The sequence below is a fragment of the Athene noctua genome, chromosome 20 (assembly GCF_965140245.1).
Source record: "Athene noctua chromosome 20, bAthNoc1.hap1.1, whole genome shotgun sequence".
NCBI classification, from domain to species: Eukaryota; Metazoa; Chordata; class Aves; order Strigiformes; family Strigidae; genus Athene; species Athene noctua.
The window spans coordinates 1647199-1670921 of NC_134056.1; the positions used below are offsets into that span (position 1 = coordinate 1647199).

General features: G+C 37.0%; 1 protein-coding gene across 8 annotated transcripts in view; it reads left to right on the forward strand.

Moving 5' to 3' along the window:
- The window catches only part of DENND1A (DENN domain containing 1A), a 214570-nt gene that overhangs the window by 13713 nt on the left and 177134 nt on the right, over positions 1-23723 (forward strand). For all 8 annotated transcript variants that reach the window (XM_074923588.1, XM_074923590.1, XM_074923593.1 and 5 more), the window contains exon 3: positions 23080-23123. In XM_074923588.1, the coding sequence (XP_074779689.1) occupies positions 23080-23123 (44 nt within the window). The remainder of the gene's footprint in view (positions 1-23079; positions 23124-23723) is intronic.

Consider the following 23723-nt stretch of genomic DNA (forward strand, 5'->3'; position numbering starts at 1 on the left):
TTTGTTGGTTGAAGTCTGCCTATTCCGTAGTGAGAAACAGAAAACACACTGAAGGTTTAGGAATAACAAAGTGCAAAATTCAAGTTTCGTTCTGTTAAATAGGGGGTTTTCTGTTGAGCGTGTGCTGTAATTCGGGTATCACAAGTTTTCCAGTCCCATTTTATGGTATTCTGTTGCTACACCTAGCTTCCTAGAGCAGGATTGGAAAAGTAACCAAATCTGAGTGGATAGGTAGTATTGGGAAATTCTAATTCTCCTAAACTGCTGCTCTGTTTTGCTCTTCCCATTTGATTGCTTTTCTTCTAAATACAAACAAGGTGGGAGGTTTTCACAGAATTTGCTAGGACTGCAGTGTCTCCAGATCAAATAAATAGCACTGTCCGAACTGTTTTGTTTGAAGAGAATTCACAGTTTGGCTTTTACAGTGTAACTAAAAGACACAACTCAATTTGAAGAGAAACTCACTTTATGAAAAGACATTGCAAGTTGTCATAAATTTTACCTTACCACATTTTTAGGTGTGTTCTTAGCTGATGATAATAGATTTAATAAAAGCCCAAAATGTTAGTATCAAGTATAACTGAATGTTCTTCCATTTCTGCAAGTTATTTTATGGGAAGATATCTTTTTGTTTCATGCTTTAACTACTTCTGTCTACAGTGTTTTCTATTTCACAAGTATTTACTAGTCTGCACTATATTGCTGCTGCTGGCGCTGTTTAACTAGACAGAAAAATTCAGCACAGAAAGTCTCACTCACAAGACTTTAAACTCTTTTGTTGATTTATATTTTTTTAAAGGAGCTTGACATCTTCATCAAGTTCACAGTGGGCCTGCTTTGTTTGCTTTCTCTTGAATGCTTGATAAGATTTTTCTTCTATTGTTTTGTGCAGCAAGGACAGAACTTGCCATGGCTGAGGTGGTTTTTTTGTAAATCCACAATATGGTCATTGTCTGCTGCTGAATAATTGTGACTGCTTTTTGTACAACCAGAACTAAGGCTTTGGCTGTGAACAGATTCCTTCTTAGCGTGAAAAGAGACTAATCCATGTAAATACAGCCCCAAAATAAAGCTTTACAGAAAAAGGGAAAGGCTGCTAAGCAGGAGGGCAGAGGTCAGCAATTTAACCTTTAACCTAACAAATAAGAAGCATGAAAGTTCCCGAATTGGTTTACAAAGGCAAGCTCCTGTGATCTGTCAGTTTTTCTTTTCATGATAGAGTTGGGTGAGAAAACTGACTGACAGCTAGTGCCTTTTTAACTGCAGGTTGAAATTAACTGCTAAACTGAAACTTTCTAAGGCAGGGGTTTTTTAGTGATTTTAACAAATTATTTTCATTCACTAGCTGTACTTACAGTTTTTCTTGAATTTAGAGGAGTTTTGAGTGGTTTTTCTTTTTAAAGAGCTCTTGAGAGACCCAATTTAGATACCAAATACTACTAAAACACTTAATATTTCAGCATTTGAAGCATTTCAGAATTTGATGAAGCACTTGTTGCAATTAGCTCTCTGTTAATGTGCTACTTTGAGTAGGGCTGTTACTCCAGTAACTGCAAAGAGATTGTATTTTGGATAGAGTCGAAATGTTGTTAAATGGGAGGTGTGTGTGACTTTAAGGGAATAATTTTAACTTTGGTTCATTCTCAGTCACAAAAATTTCCAAGGTGGTTTGTTTCTGTTTGTCATTATTTAATCACAACAGGTAATCTCATTAATGAGTGTTAACTTTTGCTTAAAGCTTAATGCATCTGCAGTCAGCTGTTAATCTAGATATAGACATTTCTGTAAAGAACTTTTAATTAGAGTGTCATTGAGGTGAAAAAGAAACAAAGTAGTAATGACTTTAAAGTAGGCTCCCTGTAGATTAAGAACAGCAATTTTGGGGGTTCTTGCCTAATGTTGTAAGCGCTGTCCCAGAAATGACTGACGTTTGGTCCATCCACAGTTGTACTGATGTTTCCTGTGAGTGTTTTCAGCAGAAATATTGGAGTTTAGAAGTTGTGTCTGTGTTTAGTCTGTTGACATGTGGGTCGGTAGTTCTATCCAGAGCACTACTTTAACATGCAAGCAAAGCAAATTTGGTGAAGCAACAGATGAACTAGGTCTATTTTTATTGCTGGTTCTTTTTGTTATAGGTAGTTCCTTGCAAGAAGAGAATGTAAACTCTAATTCAAACAGAGGCCTGTTGGAGTGCCTGAGGCAATATTGGTCTGCTTCTCTTGGGTGTGATATTTTTTTATCATGAACAAAAAGAGACATTGTCAGGTCTTCATGTGGCTTTTGTTGGTTTGGTTTTGGTTTGTTTTGCTTTAAAGATTGAAATAGAGTTAGAAAGCTGATTTGAGGCTAAATTATTATATAAGTGTAAAATTAATTTAAGACTACTGTTTGACTTTGGCAATGGTTGTTAAAAAACAAACCCTACTTTTTGTGCTACCAGAGACAAGGCTGATCCTGCAGTATTCCTACATGAAATGCTGTAGCATGCTGATTCACAGCGAGGGGGTGGTACGCTTCCCTGTAAGACACATTTTAATAGTAAAGAGCTGTATTATGTTCTGTTAATATCCAATCGTGCTCATTATCTGTGAAAAAGGTGTATCACCTGCTCTCCTGGATTCTGTCACTGGGGAGGGGAGAAGGAGTGCTAAGGGAGTGCTGTGAATCCTCACTGAGGAGGAAGGAGGTATTTTGCATTGCTGGGGCTACCAAGTTTTGGTAAACCACTTGCCAAAATTCCAGATGTGACATATTATTGCCTTTTGGGAAGATGACTTTTATATCTCTTTTTTTTTTTTTTTATTTTTTTTTTATGGAAGCAGCTTTTGATATACTTTTTAATAAACTTACTTCATGGAAACGTGGGGTAGAAACCGAGGAAGCTGAACTGCAGTATGATAACCTTGGATGGAGGGGTGGGAGCAAACAGCTGACAGTAACAACCTACTATCTGGAAGGGGTTATAATCTGGTGAGTTACTTTGTTTGTACTTCCCTGGGGATTAAAAAAGCCCTCAAACAAAACCCTCAACCCCCCCAATATTTAAGTTGGTTGTGATTTTTCTGAACTATTCCTTGACTGGCTCTTTGGAGAGTAACGTTTTCTAATTTGATGAAGTAAGTAGTAAAACCAAATGATGCATACTATAGCTAGTCAAATAATACAAGATCACGGAGAAGTACCCTGTATCTGGGTGGAAAGCGCCACTTAAAAGATGAGGAGCTGGAGTGGAGAATCCTATTTACTGTGCCAAAGTGGTCTGCCCCAGACTTGATCAGCTGTTACAGGCCATACACCTAGGGAGAGAATGGCGGGCAGGGGAAGAGAAAACCTACAGTGGGTACTTTTAAAGCAGTATCTTGGATATTGTAGCCGAAAGAATTTCCCCACTTAGAATTTGTGCTAGGATTTTCAATGGTGGTGAAGGGTATTACACTCACACCTCTCATTGCATCATACTGGGGTTAACTAATTCCCATCTTTAGTTCCTTTTGAAGAGCCATTGACGTTGAAACTACGTAGTTATGAATATACGTAGTCATAACATTACATTTTTTTGAATTGATTCTTACATCATTTTGCCTAAATAAATAATTACTCTTCATTTACGTCTAGTTGACCTGTAAGATACTTTTGAGATCCTTGAGATCTCTTGTTCCAAAGATTCTAAAACCAGATCATCACTCTGGCAAAACATCTATCAAAACCAATTAATTCAGACTTAAATCAGATGCTGAAATGTGAAGACAAAATATCTGGTTAAGTATCACAGTATGGGTAGACAGTAGAATCAGGCTTCTGACTTTTCATATTTGTAAGCTTCATGTTTGACTTAATGTTATTTAAATCGTGCTTTATCGTTTTGTGAATATGACACTAGGACAGTGCAAGCGAGTAGGGAAAAGATGCTGGGATATGAGAAACAGCTCAGTCAGAATGGAAATTAGGTGATGCTGTCTCATCAGTAGTGAGCTGGAGAGATGTTAGAACAGAAGTGGCCTATGAAGGGCAGGATCAAATTGTAATAAAATATGGTAGAGTGGAAAAAAAAAAAACAACAAACATACACCCTCCCAAAACAAAACATAACCCCCGAAACTTTCCTCGGCGTTAAGTATGAGATTTTCTTCTAAGGCTCTTCTTCACTTGCACCTAAAGTAGTATCTGGTTTGATCTGATACTTGCCTGTTGATCTTTTACTCAGTTTTATTTGGAGAGGAGTTTCTCAAACATATTAAAAAGATTCAATCAGGTAAATAATTCTCTATTACAGCTATAACCTACATCTACAGATGCATTAAAATTCATACTTACAATTACCACTGACTAATATATTGATGTCATCTCATCCCATTTTAATCTAGAGGTGATATTTGCACATGGAAAAATGTTATAGATATGTTTGTTTTGCTTCATTGTGATTAATGTCCTTCTACGCTGAAGATAATTTTATGTGTGTCCTGTATATGTGTTGCTTTTACTTAATGGCTTAAATGCCCTACTTGTGTTTGTGATAATCTATCATCTTCTTTTGTACACAGTAGTGTTAAAAAATTGTTTTGATTATGGTTTGAGAAAATTACTTGTAAATTATTCACTAAAAATACATACCACTTCAGTGTATCATAGGTTCCGTCAGTATTATGTGATTAAATAGCTCTTAAAGATTTTCTGCTGGAAAGAATTAGCCTATTAAAACAGAAGCATATAGCTTTGTGTGTACCTTGGCAGTATTCATGAACAGAAATAAATGTAGTGAGTAAATATAAAATATTGAACAAGTTAAATAATTCTTCTTTCATGAACTGCAGAGGTAAAAAGTAGCAGGATCTCACAATTTGCCATCTCTCCTGCATGGAGATTGCAAAGAGGATGCTTTGTTGCACTTAAACAGTGGTATCCAATAATAGAGTAATTACAGCACTTTTCATTTTGATGTATCTCTTGATTGCTTTGCTTTACCCTGGATATGGGAGTGGGTCCTTCACTAAATCATCTTGAAGCAATTCTGTATCTAGACTAAATCCTTAGCATACAGTGGGTATCAATCACACGGACAATTAAAATTGAGTATTGACATGTTTTTAAAATAGTCATACATCTCAATTTTGTTTATCTCAAAGTTTTAAAAACCTAATGACCTCATTGCAGCTTGACTATAATTACCATGTTTAAACTTCTATGCATTTTTTAGTTTAAACAGCCTTTGTGTTTTTTTTTAAACCAAAAGAAAATTAATGAGAAGAGACAAAGAGACATCAAAGAGGTTTTCCCTCTGATTGCAGTGTTAGAAGTTTTGCCTGAAAATAGGTTACATTTCTTCTGTTTTCAGCTGAATCCTCATTAACTTTACATTTTAATGATGTCCAGAGCAAATTATACGATTATGGTAGATGCCTTAAAGGGAAGCTTAAAGGACACCTTTTTAATGTTTGTTTCTTTATTGGTGGCAGTATTTGCACCAGTATTATAAACAGCATTAGAATGCTAAAAGTAATCCCCTAACATCTCAGAAATATCTTCGATTTTTGCCATATATGTAGTATAAGTATCTTTATTTAATATTTAACACAAGTGGAGTATATTAGGGGGATATCTTCATCTTGGTAGAAGAAAAATGTAAATCACGTCCCTTGAAAGAGTTTACAAATTACTTCCGCATCTTATAATCAGTTTAATTTACAATGATAAAATAAGACAGGTGATGTAAGAAAGCCCCTGAATTTTTTTGTTTTCTTGAACCCTCAGTGGAGAAGATGATTGAAAAGTTAATAAAGTGATTGTATTTTTACAATGACATAAAGCGTTATTGGGGGAACTTGGTGGAATTTAAATTTATTCCATATAAGGGAACACTATTCGCAGCAGTTCTGTGTTCTAATGTACCTCTCCTACTAAAAATTAAGATGGCATATTTTCCTTTTTAGATGAAGAATTGTGTTATATCAAATGCAGCAACAAGAGCCTGTATTGGGTACACGTCAGAAAAGGTTAACTGAAATTGTCAATAGCTTGGATGGAATTTGGACAGTTGAGAATCCAGGTAGTTCACTTTAGTCTTAGAAAACAAAAAGATATCTTAAAAAATAACATAAAAATTGCACCTTGTCCTCCCAAAAGTATAGCAACTTTATGTTAACACTTTCTTCTGCTCCTTTTTTCCCCCTCACGCCTTTGCCCCACGGAAGGATATGTCATTTCTGAGTGTAGCTCAGTGAAAAGTTAGACCAAAAGGTCTTGTGAAAATCGAGGTCTGCTGTTTCCCTGTCATGACACTTGGCGTCTGTGCTTTATGAATAGAACCTTTGATTTTCTTGAGCTGCACTCTAATCAATAAACTAAATTTTTGGGAGGTGGGATTATGGCAAGGGCATGGGAAGAAGTAGGAATGTCCCAAAGTTAGGGCTCAAAATCCAATTGACATAGTGAAATGTTATCATTTAAGATCTTAAAGGTTAGTACTTCTTGACTACATTGCCGTAATAGAAGTGAATTTCTAATTAATCTCTGATTATTCCCATAGATATGGCTCTGCTTGGCATACGATTTTATGAAGCTAATGTCCTGCATCTATATATTCAGTATTTCAGATTGGTATTTCTAAAAAATTTCTTTGCAGAGGAAACAGTCTTTAGTGCTTGTTTTTAATAACTTCAGCCTCCTCACATGTTCCGGACTCTCAGTTCCCGAATGACTGGCTGGCCGCTGTGGTGTTGTCCAGAGCTTGGTGTTGCTGTTCATCGGCAGGTCTGTGTTCTGTAGTTGAGTGGAACTGTGCTTGCACGTGGTCATCTGCTATCAGATGTTCTTGAGAGCTCACGTTTGTAATCGTGACTCTCAAAATAATCCTTTTTGTCCTGAGAGTTCCACCTTAAGGGTGCTACAATTTTATGATCTGCTCTTCCACAGAAATTTTAATAGTGTTTTAGTATCTTGGCATATGTACACATAGCTGTTACGTAAATGAAATGTTCTCTTTTATTGTGAATTCAAATAAATACATTTTTGCTAAATAGTGTCTGATTGACTTCTTCATCCTTGATTTAGACTGCTGTGTTTTGGTGGAAGCATGCGATATGTCCATCACTAATAAATAATTGAATAATGTAAGAGTCATTAGACAAGAAGAAAATGGAACTTAACCTTTCCATTTCAGTATGATTCTTACGTATTCTTTTTTATATTAATAAATTTTCTGCAGAAACTGTGCATAAATTAAAATGATCATGATTGTGTAGGAGTTACGGCAGACCCAAACTGCGCATCCAGCTTGGTGCCGCGGGCGATCTCTTGTTAGAAAATGGGTTTAAGTCTCTCACGTGTTTGGTACTCTGTAAGCTTGAAAACACCTTTCAAAAGTGGTGGTTTAAGTTCCTAGTTTAGCTTAAATCTTTTAGCTTTGATGCCTTCTAATGTAACTTTATCTTGAAGTTTGAATCACTAAAGAAGAAAAAGTGCAATTTCCTGTCTCTCACCTTTATTTTGTAATTATTGGAGAATTTACAGGAACTTAATCTTTAGTTGAGATTCATATTAAAATTACTGATTAATAAGCTCTAGCTGACAGATAGATGTGTACGTTATTCTTATTTCTTTGGCATGCGGGATGTGGTATAGAATCATATTAGCACTAAAAACCTGAAATGTTCTTCCTGGTAACTCTCTCTGCAAGTGTTTGCAGTGGGGCTATTTCCAGCCAGTTATGTGTTAATGATGGTGCAAGGTTGAAGCATTCCAATCATTCATACTCCTGTCCTCCCTTTCTTAGATGTGTTTCTTTGCTCAGTGTTTTTGCCTTATTTCTTTGTTGTGGTCAGTATAATAGCAAAGACACTGCCTTTTTTTTTTTTTTCTTTAATAAAGAGTTATGTTAGAGATATACTATAACAGAGATAAGAGCTATTTATGTCCTAAGCTATTGATTTTTAATTAATGTTGCCTGGGCTCATACATGTTGGCAGAATTGCTAACAGCTTGTGGCATTTTTTAATTCACATCTTCTTTTTTGGTATTTTGACAGTGTCATTCATATCTCATGAAAAAGTACCTCGTCAGGTTAAATGTGTTAAAACACCGAGCAAAAAAAAAAAAAGAGAGAATGGAACATAGGGCTGCCTAGAAACCTTGATCCATTGCCAAAGTATTTAAACAATTTAGTGTTTTGGTTTTCTAGCTCCAAGCTGCTTCTCAAATCCCTTGCTAATTAATCCAGTTAATTCTTTGTAGACTAACTGTATGCAGGGCTTTTTCTTGGGCTTCTATCGCTGAGAACCCTGTTTTGTTTGAAGCAAACCTAAGCTCTGTTATAAAGGTTGTAGTAATAAAGTGAGTACTTGCAGATGTAAATACAGTGTTTTGAGCCTTTTTAAAAGGAGTTGTGTTTGTGTGTGTAACTTCTAATTTAATCTTTCATGTTTAAAAATTAAGCATATATGCTTGTATAAAAAGATGGAGAAAACTTTGTCTTAGTTTGAACATTTAAGAAAAGGTGATAGAGCCTCTATGGAGCAATTATGACGTGAAGTACTGGCGTTACGACATTACAACTCATGATATAGGTTTGTTTTTCAACAGGTAAATTACTGTAAATGCTGTTCGTACTCCAAAATGTGCGATTGGATATAGGGCAAATAAGAGAGTTTAACGGGAAGGAGAGTTTTTAGAAATGACCTGTTGATACTTTGTACTCTCATCAAGAGAATTCAAAGGTGGTGTGAATTCAGAACTGGAAAAAGCAGCTAGGGAGCAGAGAGCTTAGCCCAATTAGACGTGGTGTGAGATAAGGAAAAAAGAATATACACTCCTCAGGTGTGCTTCTCTGTGATAAAAGCAGCTGCAGCTCTTGAGCTTAATTCTAGTCTTTTAAGATGTGTTGAAAACTGCTTCCCCTCACGCCGCTTATCAGTGCCAAGCGAATGGTTGCGTGCAGTAAGGCAAGTGTAGCTCTTGCTATCAGGGGTGTTTCTCCCAAGCACTCTGGGAAGAATGGCTCTATGAATGTTCTACTCCATCAGCTCCTCGGTCATTTTGAGAAGTTGCTTCTGAGGACTCGCTGTCTGCAGGACACAGCTTTCCCTCCTGTGGGATACTGGTTGTTCTTGCAGATCAGGATGGTGAGCAGGTACTGGAGACTCTGTTAGTGCTGCCGACTGGCCGTAACGAGTTACGCTCCTCATTCCCCGAGTCACCCTCCGTAGATTCGCACGTCAGCACCTTGGGAGTTGATGACTGTCTGCACTTCAACACCTTGTGGATCAACCTGTGGGGAAAAAATGTGCGAGTGGATTAAAGTTGCATTTTTAGATTACCCTTGGAGTTGGTAGTGAAGGGGAAAAAAAAAACAGTTTTCAGCCAATCTGCTGCTAAGGGTGGACAGATCGAAAAGTATTGGCAGAGTTCTTTATAAAGTCTAAAAGTGTAGTTGGAAGTTTGTTGTGTAATAAAACTGGGCAAGGAAATGTGAAAGGAAATTAATGAAATTGCTAGTTCCATGCACACCTGATTTCCAGCACTATTAAATGAATATAACATGATTGTGAAATGTTCCTGCTCAGAACTAGACTAGTCCACTATGTCAGGAGCATCTTGATAGCAGAATATGTACTATCATACATCTTGGGAGTATCGAATATCTTAAAATGTTCCTAGTGCATCTCTACTTTGCAGTTAAAAATCCTTTTGACACCCTTGCCTTTTCTACAGTAACAAAAATGGTTTTTTAGTGAGGTGATAGATTTCCTGTCTAGTTGCACTGAATATCAGCAAACTCCTCTTTATATATATTCTTCAGTCTGATAGTACTGCTTTAAATGTGCTAAACTTACTTTCTCAGAGACCTTCTTTTTATTATAGCAGCACACGTGGTGTAAAGTGAGCTTTGTTAAGAAGCAGTAGCTAAAAGCTTTGCAGATGTGAAATAGGTCAATACTGCAAATCATAAATACACCCACAATTCTCTTGCAGTGCTTGCTGCTGTCCAGTTAATGAACTTTACCCCAAAAGAGAGAAGTCACTCTGAGTAGCTGAACACTCAGTGATTTTTCTCTCATCTCACGGTCATTAGCTACGTGAGGTGTGTTTTTTCCATGCTAGGACCTCTTTCCCCTCACCCCCACTAGTTTTTGAATGGTGTTCAAGAAGTTCAACTTCTGTCATCAACACATCTGACTCCACAGGAAGTTTTTGCAGGAGAGTATACTGAATGCTTTTTCTGTTTTTACAAACTTTCCTCATGTAATGGTTCAGTTTGTAGGCTTTCACAAGACCTCAGCGATGCTGTAGCCTTAGTTGAGGCTCACTGTGACCAATCTCTGATTAAATTTTTTAAAAAATTTGCTTCCAGCTTAGTGGCCCTTACCAATTTCCTTTAGCATTTTGATAGACTGAACAGTACTAATGACTGAGAAGTTGAGATGGGCTTGTTATACTGTTCAAGCAGAAACAAAAAGGGGAACTTGAGTATGGAAGGGTACAAGGCGAAGTTCTGAAGTGTATCAGCAAAATAATTATTGCTATCTTTTATATATGATCTTGCACACCTTCAAACTTAGGAGTGAGTTGGTGACCGTTGAAACTATTGATCAGTTAGGGTCATGTAAAAGTTCTGAATGCATTGAGCATGAGGTTCTAAGCATGTGTACGTTGTAGGAACCACAGCTGTCGTATTACTCTTTCTAATAACGTCTCCCCAAAAACGATAGCTAGGTTTGGCTGTCCTTTGTTGATAATGAAACATATATGAATCAGATTCATTGTATGGTAGGTAGGATATATGTTACTATACATGTCAACAAGTATTTACGTTAACATCTCCACTACAGAAAACAATAGAATTAAGAATGGGATTTTCAGTTTCCTGTGTCAGGATTTCATCTTTGATAGAGTCTGTTTTTACTGTTTCAATGCCACTCGAATAACTAAATCATCCTGAAATAAACAGAGGTGCAATAATAGAAATTTTTGAAGCCATCAGAATGATTCCGAAGAGCTTGTTTTCTGTAAAATCTTGTATTGCTATGCAGGGAGATTCCCATAAGAGATGATATTTGTGCAGATCAATAACGCAGAGCGGTGTCATTGGGAGCTGGTGGTGCTCTACTAAAGTAACACATGATAACTTTGAAACTGAAAACAGTTTGAGACTATCAATATTGAAAGTATGAAAGTAAGGTCAGAGTTTTAAACATTATAAAGTTACATAGCTTGGGGCTTAGAAATCAGTATTCACTGTTGCACGTTTAACAAAGAAGGTATTTTCTCTGTAGTTTAGGCAATTATACAGTTGCTGAAGAGCAGGGGTTTTTTTTCTTTTTTAGTACAGCACTTCAAGAACTTATGGTTGGCTAGAACACTTTTGTTCCAAGTGCTTTTTGAGTCAGTTCAGATTAAACCTGAAATGTGACGGTCCATATAACAATGAATATATTTCTGCAGTACTTGCATGTATTTACCTAATAATACGTCTATCTGAATTTATTATGATTGGTGAGTTTTGGAAAGAGATTTAAAAAAAACGTTAGGTGACTGTAAAGTGTTCTGTAATACATGGAAAATATAGGTTATTAGCAAATTAAAATGGCCATAATATCATTAAAACGAAAACCAAAAATAGTGAAAATAAAGCAGTTTGGAAAATGTTTATAAAACTCAAAGTATTTTCTAGTAATGAAAAGCCTGGTGGTATGTTGGAAAATACTATTTGTTTTCATTAGCAATTCCTTTAGGTTTTGTAATGTAGTTGATTGATTGCCATGGCCACATTGTGGTTTTACAGGAGTTCCTTGTAGTATAGTATTTCTAAAAAAGCAATATGGCATTAAAATGCCTTTTTTCAAAACAACAAAGAGAATTAGAAATTATCTGGTTGACACAGGAAAGTAGAAAAGGTGACATTATGTAAAAATTTATCTTTAAATTATTTGAGTAAGGATATTTTTTTGAATGAAGGTGCTTATTAATATGCCAGTGTTAGGTATGAATTAAGGTGGCCATAAACTCTAATTTTATCAAATATAAATCTTTTCTTTTTGCTGTAAAAAACTAGCTTAAAGAAGTTGTTTTGGGTTACATATGCTTGAACCTTCAGCAGAAGCAGTAATCTTGGGAAAGCAGATAGGCATACATAAGCAATTTGAAATACATGTGTTGTAAATATTAAAGAGGGTGACTGTTTCTTGTAACAGTGTCAGAACTCTAGTTGCTTTGGTCTCATCTTGTGTAACTTGAGAATTTACACTCTGGAAATATAAGTTAAATTGGCAGATTTACACAATCACCGCTTGTGTCTGGTACTGTTAAACTCTAGATGATGCACCATGGATTAATTTTTGCTGCATGCTAGCTATGTGTGATGAAGGTCTGTTTATTTTTCTTCCTTTATTGCTTCTGAAACTTAAGAAAAATCTTATCTTGTAAATCCTACCCTGTGTGGTATTGGCACTTCCAGACTGTCACTTTTAAATCATAGCATGAAATATTAGTTAACTGTTTCTTTCATATTTTCAGGACAAGGAGGGCTTGCCAGCTGCTGTTGAAGTGAAGAGGCTGTCACCAGGCAACTCTGCTGTCTCGGAATATAAATACATAGAGGCAGAAGAGAAACAAATACAGTATTCATGGCCTGAGCACTTGAAACGTATCTCTATTAAATTTATAGAGTGGTGAAAAGGTTATGAGGAAAAAAAAATACCGATCAAACAGAAATATATTAAAAAATTATTAAAAGCAAAAAAATCCCACTCAAGTAGGTGTTCCTATTCAACTTCTACATTTAAACTCTTTTGCATAATTATTACAGGCAGCCTGTAAAATATTTCAGAACACTTCATATTTTATTTTGTAAGCCAGGCTTTGTGGACTTCTTGAACACTGAAGTAGGATGTTACCTAATTGTATTTTTTGAAAGTTTTAGCTGCTGCATAATTTGTTGACTAAAATTACCGGGGAGAAAAAAAAGGATTAAAACCATAATCCATTCAAAATTTGCTTCTTGCAGGTCTCCTGGAGTTTGGCTTAGATTTCCAGTAATACTAAATTTCTGGGTTGGTTGAAGAACAGATGGTTATGAAGAGAAATATCCCCTTAAGTGCATAGTAAAGCAAACTCAAAAGATTCATCAACCGTGCTTTAATGTGGACTTGAGGTATCACCACAGTAATTAACCATTGCATATAAAAGATCTGGAGACCTCAAATGAGGATGGGAGAAACATGTAACAAACAAGACTTGAAATAAGAACTTTTTTTGTCTTCTGTTTTTGATCTTTGTTGTATTTAGCTCTATCCTATGCATCCCATTTTTATAGTTCTAGCTTTAGTTATATCAGTATCATCACTTTAAAAATTAATCTGGATTGAAAGTTTTCTGCTCTTCCTTGTAAAGAAATAATTCCAAGTTTTCTGATCACCAAAGACAGCTTTCTAATGTCTCCTGATTCTTACAATTTTGAATGTTAGTAGAAGAGAAAATAACCTGTACTGTTGCACAACTGATCTTTTTAAAACTGATTTCTTGGTATGGATGAAACAAAAGGAGTTAAGGATTTAATAGAGAAGTGATTCCCCAGACTTATTTCATATATTGAACACTTGGTGTTTGTAACACAATTGTTTCACAGCTTCCATTAAAAGAATTGGTAAAGTTTTGATTAACCTGGCACTTCCACATGAGAATCCAAGGGAGTAAATAAAAGCAGCTGGAGCATGTTACCTTACAAAAAGGCCTAACATCTGATGCAAAACTCTTCCCATATTCTTATCATTTATCAGATCTTCAGCTGACACATGCATTTTCTTCAGTCTGTTGCTTCTTGACCTGCTCCTTCTACAACTGAACGCTGTGGAAGGGAAGAGCTGATCTTGTTCCTTGGGAAAGAGATGACTGACTTCATACTACAGAAGAGATTAGAAATAAAATATAAACTGAACCGAGTCTTCAGTTTTTGTGGTTATACTTGCATTAACATTTAGATCAGACCCAACTTCGGTGGTAGTTTTAGTTTGTGTTTTTTTAATTTATTTTTGAATTTTCCATCATCTGTTTATTTCATGATACTTCAGCTCTTCAAATGGTATTGAAACACAAGAACGGATTCTTTCAAAGTTGTAACTGTGCCAGGGGAAGCTGGAAATGCCATTCTGAACTCTACTAATTTTCTGTAGTGGAATGTCCGTGTGATGCTTAAATGCCTTTTCAGTGGCAAGCTGGACAGTTCAACAACTTGATACCAAGGAACTGATTAGGAGTTGCTAAGAAGAAACTAATGTAGCCTCTTCTTTCAGTAGAAGGCAATGAATATTTTTCCTGTAGTCTTATCCAAGAAGTGAGTGTTGTTTCTATTTTGCACTTATTGTACTTTAGGTTTTTAACAGGATTGTAAAATGAATTTAACCGAGACCCCTTTAGATGGGAAGTTGGTTTGGATGCTAGGAGCAGGGAAAGTCTGCTGTGTAAGGGTTACTCTGAACGGGTTGTAAAGCTGCTGCTGGACTAGTGCCTGCACTGGCAGAGTGCTGCGAGGAGAACAGTTAGGAACCCCCAGCCACCCTGAGTGTTCCGAAACTTTAGGGCAACCTTGACAACGTTTGCAGGTTCCGGTACTGTTAGGGCTCCACATCTCTTTTTTCTGGAGAGCTGTATATTGGCTTAAGTAAAAATCCACAAGGAAGTTGTAGCTTAACCTGCTTTATTTTGGAAGGATTTTTGAGATATATCTGTAAGATATTGCTGAACACTGCCTGGGAAGTTTTGCTCCTTGCTGCCCCTCTAACTCTTGATGTGTTAATAATATAAAAACAATTATGGAAATCATAGTGATTTCCTTAATCTGTTCTGGGTTTCTCTCTTCCTTCCTGTTTCCTATGATGTATATTTTATGTTGCCTTTGCTCTCAGTCTTTCGTGCTTTTGGATCATTTTACTGAACTCTGAACAGCGTTTTGTGTGTGAGTTGCAAACCTTATATTCTGTTTCTAGATTAAACTGTTGTGAAAAGCATTTTCATGTTACCAGTGAGGTTTTTGGCACTTGCAGGGCAGGCTTCCAAATATTCTGTTGAGAGAGGCAGGCAAACTTGCAAGTCTGTTTTTTTTTTTTTTTTTTTATGGCGTTAATGTCAATGGACTCAAAATGTCAATTTGAACAGGAGCTGATGAACATGCTACTTGCTGATTCACTCCACTGGTGCTTGTACATCATTCACAAAAACCTCAGTAAGTGAGAACCATAGGTCCATGTCCATGTACTTCTGCTTAACTTGCCACAAAGATGCAGAAATACCCTAGAAATAGGTTTGTTTGAAATGTGATCTGCTATGTGAAGAGTTTCATTGCATACTATTCTCCTGTGGGTTGTATTTTTGACTGTTGAACCTGCTCTGTATGCTTACTATGCATATTGATATTTTGGGGTAACTTCAGTTACATGCATTGTGGTGCTGGCAGGTTGGGGTTTTTTTTCAGTATAGTTTGTAAGATGTTCTTGCAGAATTTTCACATACATCTTGGTTGTTTTTTGACATGCACTTTTAGAATAAGGAGTACTTTAAGAAGACAAGATTGAAGTCCTTAAAGCTTCACATCCAGAAAAATATAATTTTAATTCCATGTGTATTTTCTGCCAGAAGTTGTTCTGAGCTTTCTTGTCTGTCTTCTTGTGTGTGTAGTTTTTTTTTTTTTTTTCTCTCCCACATTTTCTCCACGCCCCCCCACCCCCTCCCCTTCCCCTCCTCCCCTCTTCCCCCACTCTGAGATGTTATCTGCATGCTAAGTCTGCAGCAGTTTAGGGGCAAGCAGAACTGTTCGGCTGTACTGAATACAGGACATCAAGGAGTTTACAGAGGTTTGGAAAGAAGTTTACATTACTTTTTAGTTGTGCTGCATAAGTACTGTAATGTGTAGTGGGTGTTGCTCTGAATGGAATTCCAATTCATTTTAGTGGGATTTCAGCTATAAAGAACTTAAAGAAGAGGATGACCTAAATCCTTTAGTTAGGGAGGAGAAATGATGTAATTTTCATTGTATTTTTCAATTTGAGGTTAGTATGTCTGAATGATTTGTAGCCAGTATGGATGGAATTGGCTGACTTTTTTATCAGAAGAAACAGGTTAGTATGTATTTGTTTCGTGTGGTTAACTCTGGAAAGTATTTTCTTGATACTTTTTGAAGAACTTCCCTGGTTTTATAATTTCCATACACTTCAGATACAGACCACTTTGAGCTGTGCTATTTTTAGAAATAACTAAGCATGCCTCTTTTCTTACATCATAAAGTGAAGAGTTTTGCTTTTAAAAGTTGAGAGTAAAAGAGCAGCACAGTTACACTAATATGTCATTGTAGCATGTTCCCATCCTGTCATCTGGAAAATTAAATCAGGTTACAGCATGGATTAACATCTAGACTTGTGAGGAGGGGAAGGTAGTGTCTTAAACGCCATGAAATTGAACAATGGGATTATACAGTTCACAGCTAATTTCAATATTCTTCTCTATTTGGCTTTTTGTTGAACAAGATTCTGTAGGGAGAGGCAGTAATAGGTTTTAGAACTTGGAAACATTCACGTAATTACTAAAATACTACTAACAATAGCTTGAATATAGTTGAGTAATCAATCCAATGCTGTACATAATGTGCATAGATGTGAGGTAGAATCTCCACTAATAGAGGGAAAAACTAAATGTGTTAGCAACGAAAACTGTTTGCCTAGTGTGGAATCAGTGGTTTGTGTTACGCATTTTTTGATGCTCTGTGAATGCATGGCAAGGAATCAAAGTGCTGTTGTACAGTGCAGAATAGTTTTACCCTTATATCACTGAGAAATAGTATTATCTTTTCTTACCCTTTTTCAAAATAAAAAATATGTTCAGTTACAAAAATGTCACATATTGTTCATATGAGAAGCGATTCAGTATTTTCCCTCAAAAGCACCTCTTAAAATAGTTGCAAAGGAAACGGCTTCAAAGAGAACCATGTGATCTATTTCGTATGTTTTTCCGAACTGGTCCGCCCCAGAACAGGGCGCCTGCCCCGAGCTCTGAGGGCTGGTGGATCCCCAGGTCTTCGGCCAGCCTGGCTGTCGTGGGCAGCAGCTGCTTTGTGTGGAGCTGCACCCTCCGGGGAGAGGCTCACGGTGACGTGCGTCAGGTTGGTAAGTGAACCCACCCTGACTTCAGGGGAGTCACTCATGAATCTTCAGAAACTCGTATGACGTGTCATTGGCTTAGAAGATTTTTAAACCTGAGTGTAAACATCAGGAATAAAACTTGGTTGACTTTTTTTCATAGTACCACAGTTTCAATTTAAATTTGTGAGGTATGTTTATTTCATTGCACTTGCACCCATACAAGAATGGGAGATTGCAGATGAGTTGGTGTATTTTAGCTTTATTTTGGAATGGTATTGTTTGTACACGTCCTGTTTTACACCTGTAACTTACAATTTCTGGAGCTATATTTCAGCATGCTATTAATATTAATATATAGTCATTTTCCAGAGAAGTTTGTCAGCACTTCCTTTAGGCAGAAACTGCGGATCTTGTCATCTTTTGTGAGCTGAAACTACAAAATCGGATGTAATGAAAGATTAACAGGAGATATTAAGTTACCATCAACATATAGCACAACTTCAAGTGCATGTTTTGGGGTTTGAGGAAAAGTTTAGTTTGAGAAGCAGCTCCATAATTCATGTGACTTTTTTTTGTTTTTCTTTCTGTTGTGAACTTTCACTGTTTGTGTTCATTGTTTTGCAATGTCTCCTTTTGCTGACCTCAGCTGAGCTTTTAACGCTGTAGAACTTTATACATGACTGGTGCACTGGAAATCTTCAAGCTCTGTACTCTGCTGTGACTATGCAAGAGGTTGGTTGGGATTTCAGGCTGCCTTCTCCCTTGTCCTGATCTCACCAAATGGATCGCGCTCTTCTGAACTTGAAAAAAGTATTTTACATTTGGGGTATTGAAGTAGAAAAATATTTGAACATCTTTTCATTAGAAAGCCCGTTGAGTACCTAGAATAACAGTGTTCACTGTGTTTTGAGTTGCAGAGGGTTTTCTTACTGTCTGGAGATAAAGTGGAGCGACACCTAATACTGTTTGCATGCAACGTGCAAAGCAAATTACTGTTCGTAAAAGTGTTTGAAGTTTTCAAGTTACTTTAGTTTTATAGGCAGAGTCCACAGTCAGTTATGTTCATGTCTTTACCAAGTATTTCATGAGTGGTGAAGCCTATTTTACTGACACTAGTGGTGCTGATTAAAGCTCAGTCCTGAATGCTCAGCTGAACTACCCTCCAGCATTGCTCCGCTGGTATGACAGCTTTCCCCTGTTCAGAATAATTTGAATATTGTGTCCCTTGGAATTATTAGGTACCTTGTGCTTATCCTTCCAATGGAGAGTCCGGCCATACCGAGTAATAGTAGTGTTTGTTTTGTAGATGTTTATATTTCATAAAGTCAGGTGTCTTGATGGCCCCTATTTAAATGTGTGTATTTTTGTAGATGCTTTTGGCTTAGTGAGGGTGCTCCAGCTTCCTGGAACTTCATGTAATGACCACATAGGATTTAAATATAACTTTACTGTCTGTATAGGTAAACATAGTTGAAAGCACTTTTCAAATCAACATTAGATTAACAGTGAAGAATGAATAAAGTGATAAAAGCTGTAATAAGATGAGATATAGTTTCTCTTTCCATTGTGTAGTGTTTTCCAAATAAAGATACCAAAATTTTAATAAATATTCCCAGACCATTTAAAAGCTGAAGTGATGGAGCTGACGCAATGTTAAATATAAAGTACTTGTAAAAACATGAGGACGTGCAAGTGTGTGGCTGCCAGGCATAATTTAAAGGTGTTTTTTTTAACTGTATGGTTCCAGGTTATACGGATTAGCCGTTCTGATGCTGTTATGAGATGTGCCATCAAAAGCAGACTGTAGAAGCTGTATATCCCCCTGGTGGAATGGGCATGTGACACCCAGTGCAACTCCACAAGGTACTTTGCTCATCCAGCGAAGTACATGTTGCTGTTATTTCCGTTGAACTTGGTGGATGAGAAATTAATTCCATGCATTTCATGCGTTACAGATGAAATTAAATTTCTTCTAATGTATACAGTTGATTGATGTAGGAAGTCTTTATGTTAAAGACAACTTAGCTTATGAATATATCATAGCACTGAGATCCATTTGTTTGGATGAAAGTATGATTGTAGGCTGTGTGCTTTCAGAACACGTTCACCTTGAACCTGTAGAAACTGTCTCAGGTGGGAACTCTAATCAGTCGCATCATTTTCTAAATGACAGTGTGGTAATGTTTAATCTGGGGAGTGAAATAGTGCTGTCTGCGTGAGGATATCAATTCGCCAAGGCTCAGATTCAGATCTTCTCAGTTGCTTGGGCTAGCAAACAGCCGTAACTTCTGCAGTTGCTTGAAGTCTGCACAGCACAGCAAGCATCCAGCAAATTTCCTCCTGTCTTCCTATTGGGCCTTGCAGTGTGGGTATTTTACTGTGCAATTTGAGAGGTAGAAATAATTTATCCTTTAGGATACCAGGTCATTAGACAAGTAAGAGTGGAATGGTACTAGTTAAGAGATATAGAAAAGACTATGTAATAGCAAAGTAAAAATTTTATTATGGTCAACAAGCTACGATGTGGAAAAGTTTAGAAACTCTACATTTTGTGTTACTGAATTGCTTAAAACATCCATTTCAATAAGGTCTATTACCTGTGGGTTTGAGGGGTTTGGGTCGTCTTCAGTTTTCTCCTGTTACCAAGCTCACTGAAGACACAAAGTGAGAACTAGACACTCCAAATATGTATTACAGTTTATGAGTAACTCTGCTGGATGACCTATAGGAAGGGTTCTTCAAATGTGACATCCCTGCCTCTTGTGGTCTGCAAACCACAGCAGCAAAAGCTAATCCATCCTGGCTGCCTTTTCTCAAGAGAAGGTGGAGGCCAGGCTCCTGCGATCACCCGTAGCCGGCCCAGCGGCGGTGGGGACGGCTGTCGGTGTCGCCGCTGCCGTGCGAGGGCAGGAACCCGCGGGGATGGACAGCAGGGATGGAAGTGCTGCTGCGCGGGCAGCAAGGCTCTCACAGTTCTTCCCATGGCAAGAACACGTGACAAAATTTTGTTTTGGAAGTAAATTAAGCTAATTATAAGGGTGATCTTATTTTTGGTGCATTGTAAAGATCTTAATAACCCGCAGTCTAATTTTTCACCAGTGTGTTATTTACCCCTAAAGAACAAATATTCAGAAATGCATAATTTCTGAAATAAATAAGGGAAATAATTTTGTAGCAGATCAGTACTCAGTACATTTCAGTAACCTTGAAAACTGAAATATCCTCCACTACTGGGTCATGATATTAAAGAAATGTTGGAGGTACGGATTCTGTAGTGATGTTGGTGGGGACATTATTGTTTGTTACTTTGTATTGGTAATCGCCATAAATGCAATTAATTATGTAGTGCACTCCACGCCGTAGACAAGGGCTGTGTATGAGTCAACATGGAAAATTTTGCCAAATCCAGTTCAGTGTATAGTCTAGTCAACTGATGTACAAAATGTAGTGGTCCTTGTAATAAAACCCTCTGAATTAAAAGTTTAAATAAAAACTCTGAATGAAAATTGATCTGTATAGACAGAGCTAGAATTGAAACCAAAGGAGCCTAACAAAAATCCTTGGCTGAGATTTTTCAGTTATTATTGAAGTCATTTTAATGAGAAAGGTTTGTAAGGTGGCCTCTGAGACAGTAAAAGCACTGGCATATATTTATTTGCCTACGATAACTTTCAGCTACCAGTGCTTGGGAGGGAATCTTGGTGTCTTGCAAAGTGGTGTACAATGCTCCTCTGTCTTCTGGGCAGTGATGTGGCTAGCAGCTTTCAGGGTCTACATAAATACTGTCAGATAGGTTCCTATCAGCCTTCCTTCGTGCCACTGAGCTCCTGAAACACAGAAAGGCTTTTGAGATGCTAAGAAAACAGGGAGAACACCTGCTTAGACACACACACACACACACTTACTCGGTATGACTGATCTCTCTTCCTGTATTTTTAAAGATTGGAGAATGTGGATTGCAGTCTACGGAGGAATGTGTTTAGAGCAAAGACACTGTGGATTTATGTGGCAATTTAATTCCTTATTTCTTTAAAAAATGGTAAATGATAAAATGCTGTGTGGGTCAGTATGTGTATATGTATTTATATTAAGTTTGAGAGCGATGAGCCAATAGAAGTGGAAAGGGAGGTGATGTCAGTATCATGTTCCAGGCACTGTTACAGATTGTTTAAGGAATATTATGTACTTGGATTTACAAATATATTTCAGGATTTCACAGAAAGAAACAAATCAATGAAAGTTTAACCTCAAATAATTAATTTAAAAAATATTTAAGAATATGCATCATAATGGATGTTGCATGGTTTCATCACTGATACTGTGCTTGCTCTGGTGAAATGTGAAACTGTATTGTCCTGTTAATTGTGGATAAAGGACTGTTGATGTGAGTTCAGCTGTTGACATTTGTTTGCATGTTTGGACACTTAGCACACTTACCTGGTATAGATTAAAGAATTTTCAAACTAAGGCTTTAAAAGGTGATGCCTTGCTGTCTACTTCTACTTTGTTATGTTAATGTAGAAGGGTTAGCTAATATGCACATGTAAAATTTGGTAATTGTGTGTGTGTAATGGTGAAATGTTAAAACGAAGCATCTGATTGTCTGGGAAAAGTTAAGCTAGGAAGTTTATTAACATACAGTCTTGTTGTGTTTCTAATGTAAAAAGAATACACCTTAATAAAAAGTTTGCATCTGCTAGCAATTGTATCACTGATCCACTGCTTTATGACTAAAGTAAACTTTGCTTAATGAGAAGCCTGGAGTGGGACCATTCTGAAATAACAGTGGATGGTGCATGTGTCATAAAAAAGACTCTCTTCCCCTCAAGCCTTAGCTGCGGCGCAGCGCAGCAATAATTCAGCAGCAGAGGCTGCGTGTGCAACGTCACTCCCTCCGTAATGAGCAAAATCGGTGGAGACGGTGTCTCCAGCAAGCCAAGCCTTGTGCAGGCAAACACGGTAGAAACTGCATAGGATACCAGTTGATTTTTTTTATATTTTTTTTTTTTCATGCATTATGTGTTTATTCTGAACTCTGGCATGATTGTTGTATGGTTTTTGTAATTAAAAAAATTCTTTGTAGAACGAAATCTGGCCTTCTCAGCCATATTCCTTTGAAAAATGGATGGCTTTGAAGAGTTCTGTTTTAAATAGGTTGTTGTATAAATAATTTCAATCATGATATTCTGTTGTTTTATGAACATCTCTAATTAAATTTAAGATAACTTCTCAGGGAATACTACCATATTATTTATTCTGACAGCCAAAGGAATACGGACATTGCATCAGTCTTGAACGCTTGCTAATCTGAAGCATTTAACATTTGCTTTCCTGATGACAGAGGTTCCAGGGCTATGTTAATTACCTCTTTCAAATTTGAATAAATATTTCTGCTTTTTCAGGAGCACGCCTTAACATTGACATAAAGTAAATTCTGAAAGATTTGTAATCTAGTATCACTGAAAACTATCTATGGAGGTTAATCAACGTAGTGTCTATAGCTGGCAAAACTAGTTACCTGATTAAAACCAAACTGTAAGTGCCTTTAGTAACTGTTTTCTGGTGACGAGCCTGTTGGCAAATTGCAGCCAGAAAGATACTGCACGAGGTAACAGCCTGAAGTTCAGTGTAGCACCAGGACATCTCTTGTACAATAATGCACATATAAATATGTATATTGACATACACGTGTGTGTATATGCATGTGTATGTGCACACAGACATTTCTGATTTCATGTGTTTTGCATGTGTATGTTTTATATACAGTTTTTGTCTTTCTGGAGGAGGGTAAAGGGAGAGCCTTGAAAAGTCCTTCCCTGCTCTTATCAACATAGGAGCCTCAGCTGCCCTCCTTGGATCCCCTGCCAGGGTTGCTATCATCTTCTGATCAAATATTAATGTGTGATTCTGTGCTTGCTCACTAATCCAAAGCCAATTAATATTATCTGTCAATTATTTACAGATCCTGAGGTGCGGAGGCAATTCCCAGAGGGCTACAGTGACCAGGTTTGGAATGCGTAATTAATTTTTTACATGACAAAATTTATTTCAGGGTTGTTCAACATATTATTGCTGCTCTTTTTACTGAAAGAGATAAATGCATTCTTAGAAAGAAAAAGAAGCTGTAATTAGGAGCAGAAGGATAAAAACATTTTCACATTTAAAGCAGAAAACGGAAGAATTTGGGATCTCATAAGATTGTTTTACAATCTAGGTTTTACAAGCAAACATGAGAGCTGGAAGGAAAATTGATTAATAAATTTCACTTTTTGCCTTTAGGTGCCACAGCCTGCAGTTCATTTGGCAGTCCTCACTTCATTGTCTGAAAGGTTTATAGCTATATTTAACTGGGCACCTGGCACTACAGTACATTTTTAAAATTCTTGCCTGCTCATGCAGTCTCTAGTCTGTTTCAAAAAGATGGTATTAAAACGCAAATGTGCGGGTAGGACACACGGGTATTTATCTTTTAGTTTATACGCAGATTGAATCTGGAATTTTTCACAGGATTGCTAGCTGGCTTCGACATTAGCAACTTCAGGTTACCTTGTATTTTCGTGTGTCTCATTAGAAGTGGATTGGGGCAGGGGTCAGAGGTTAGGCAGA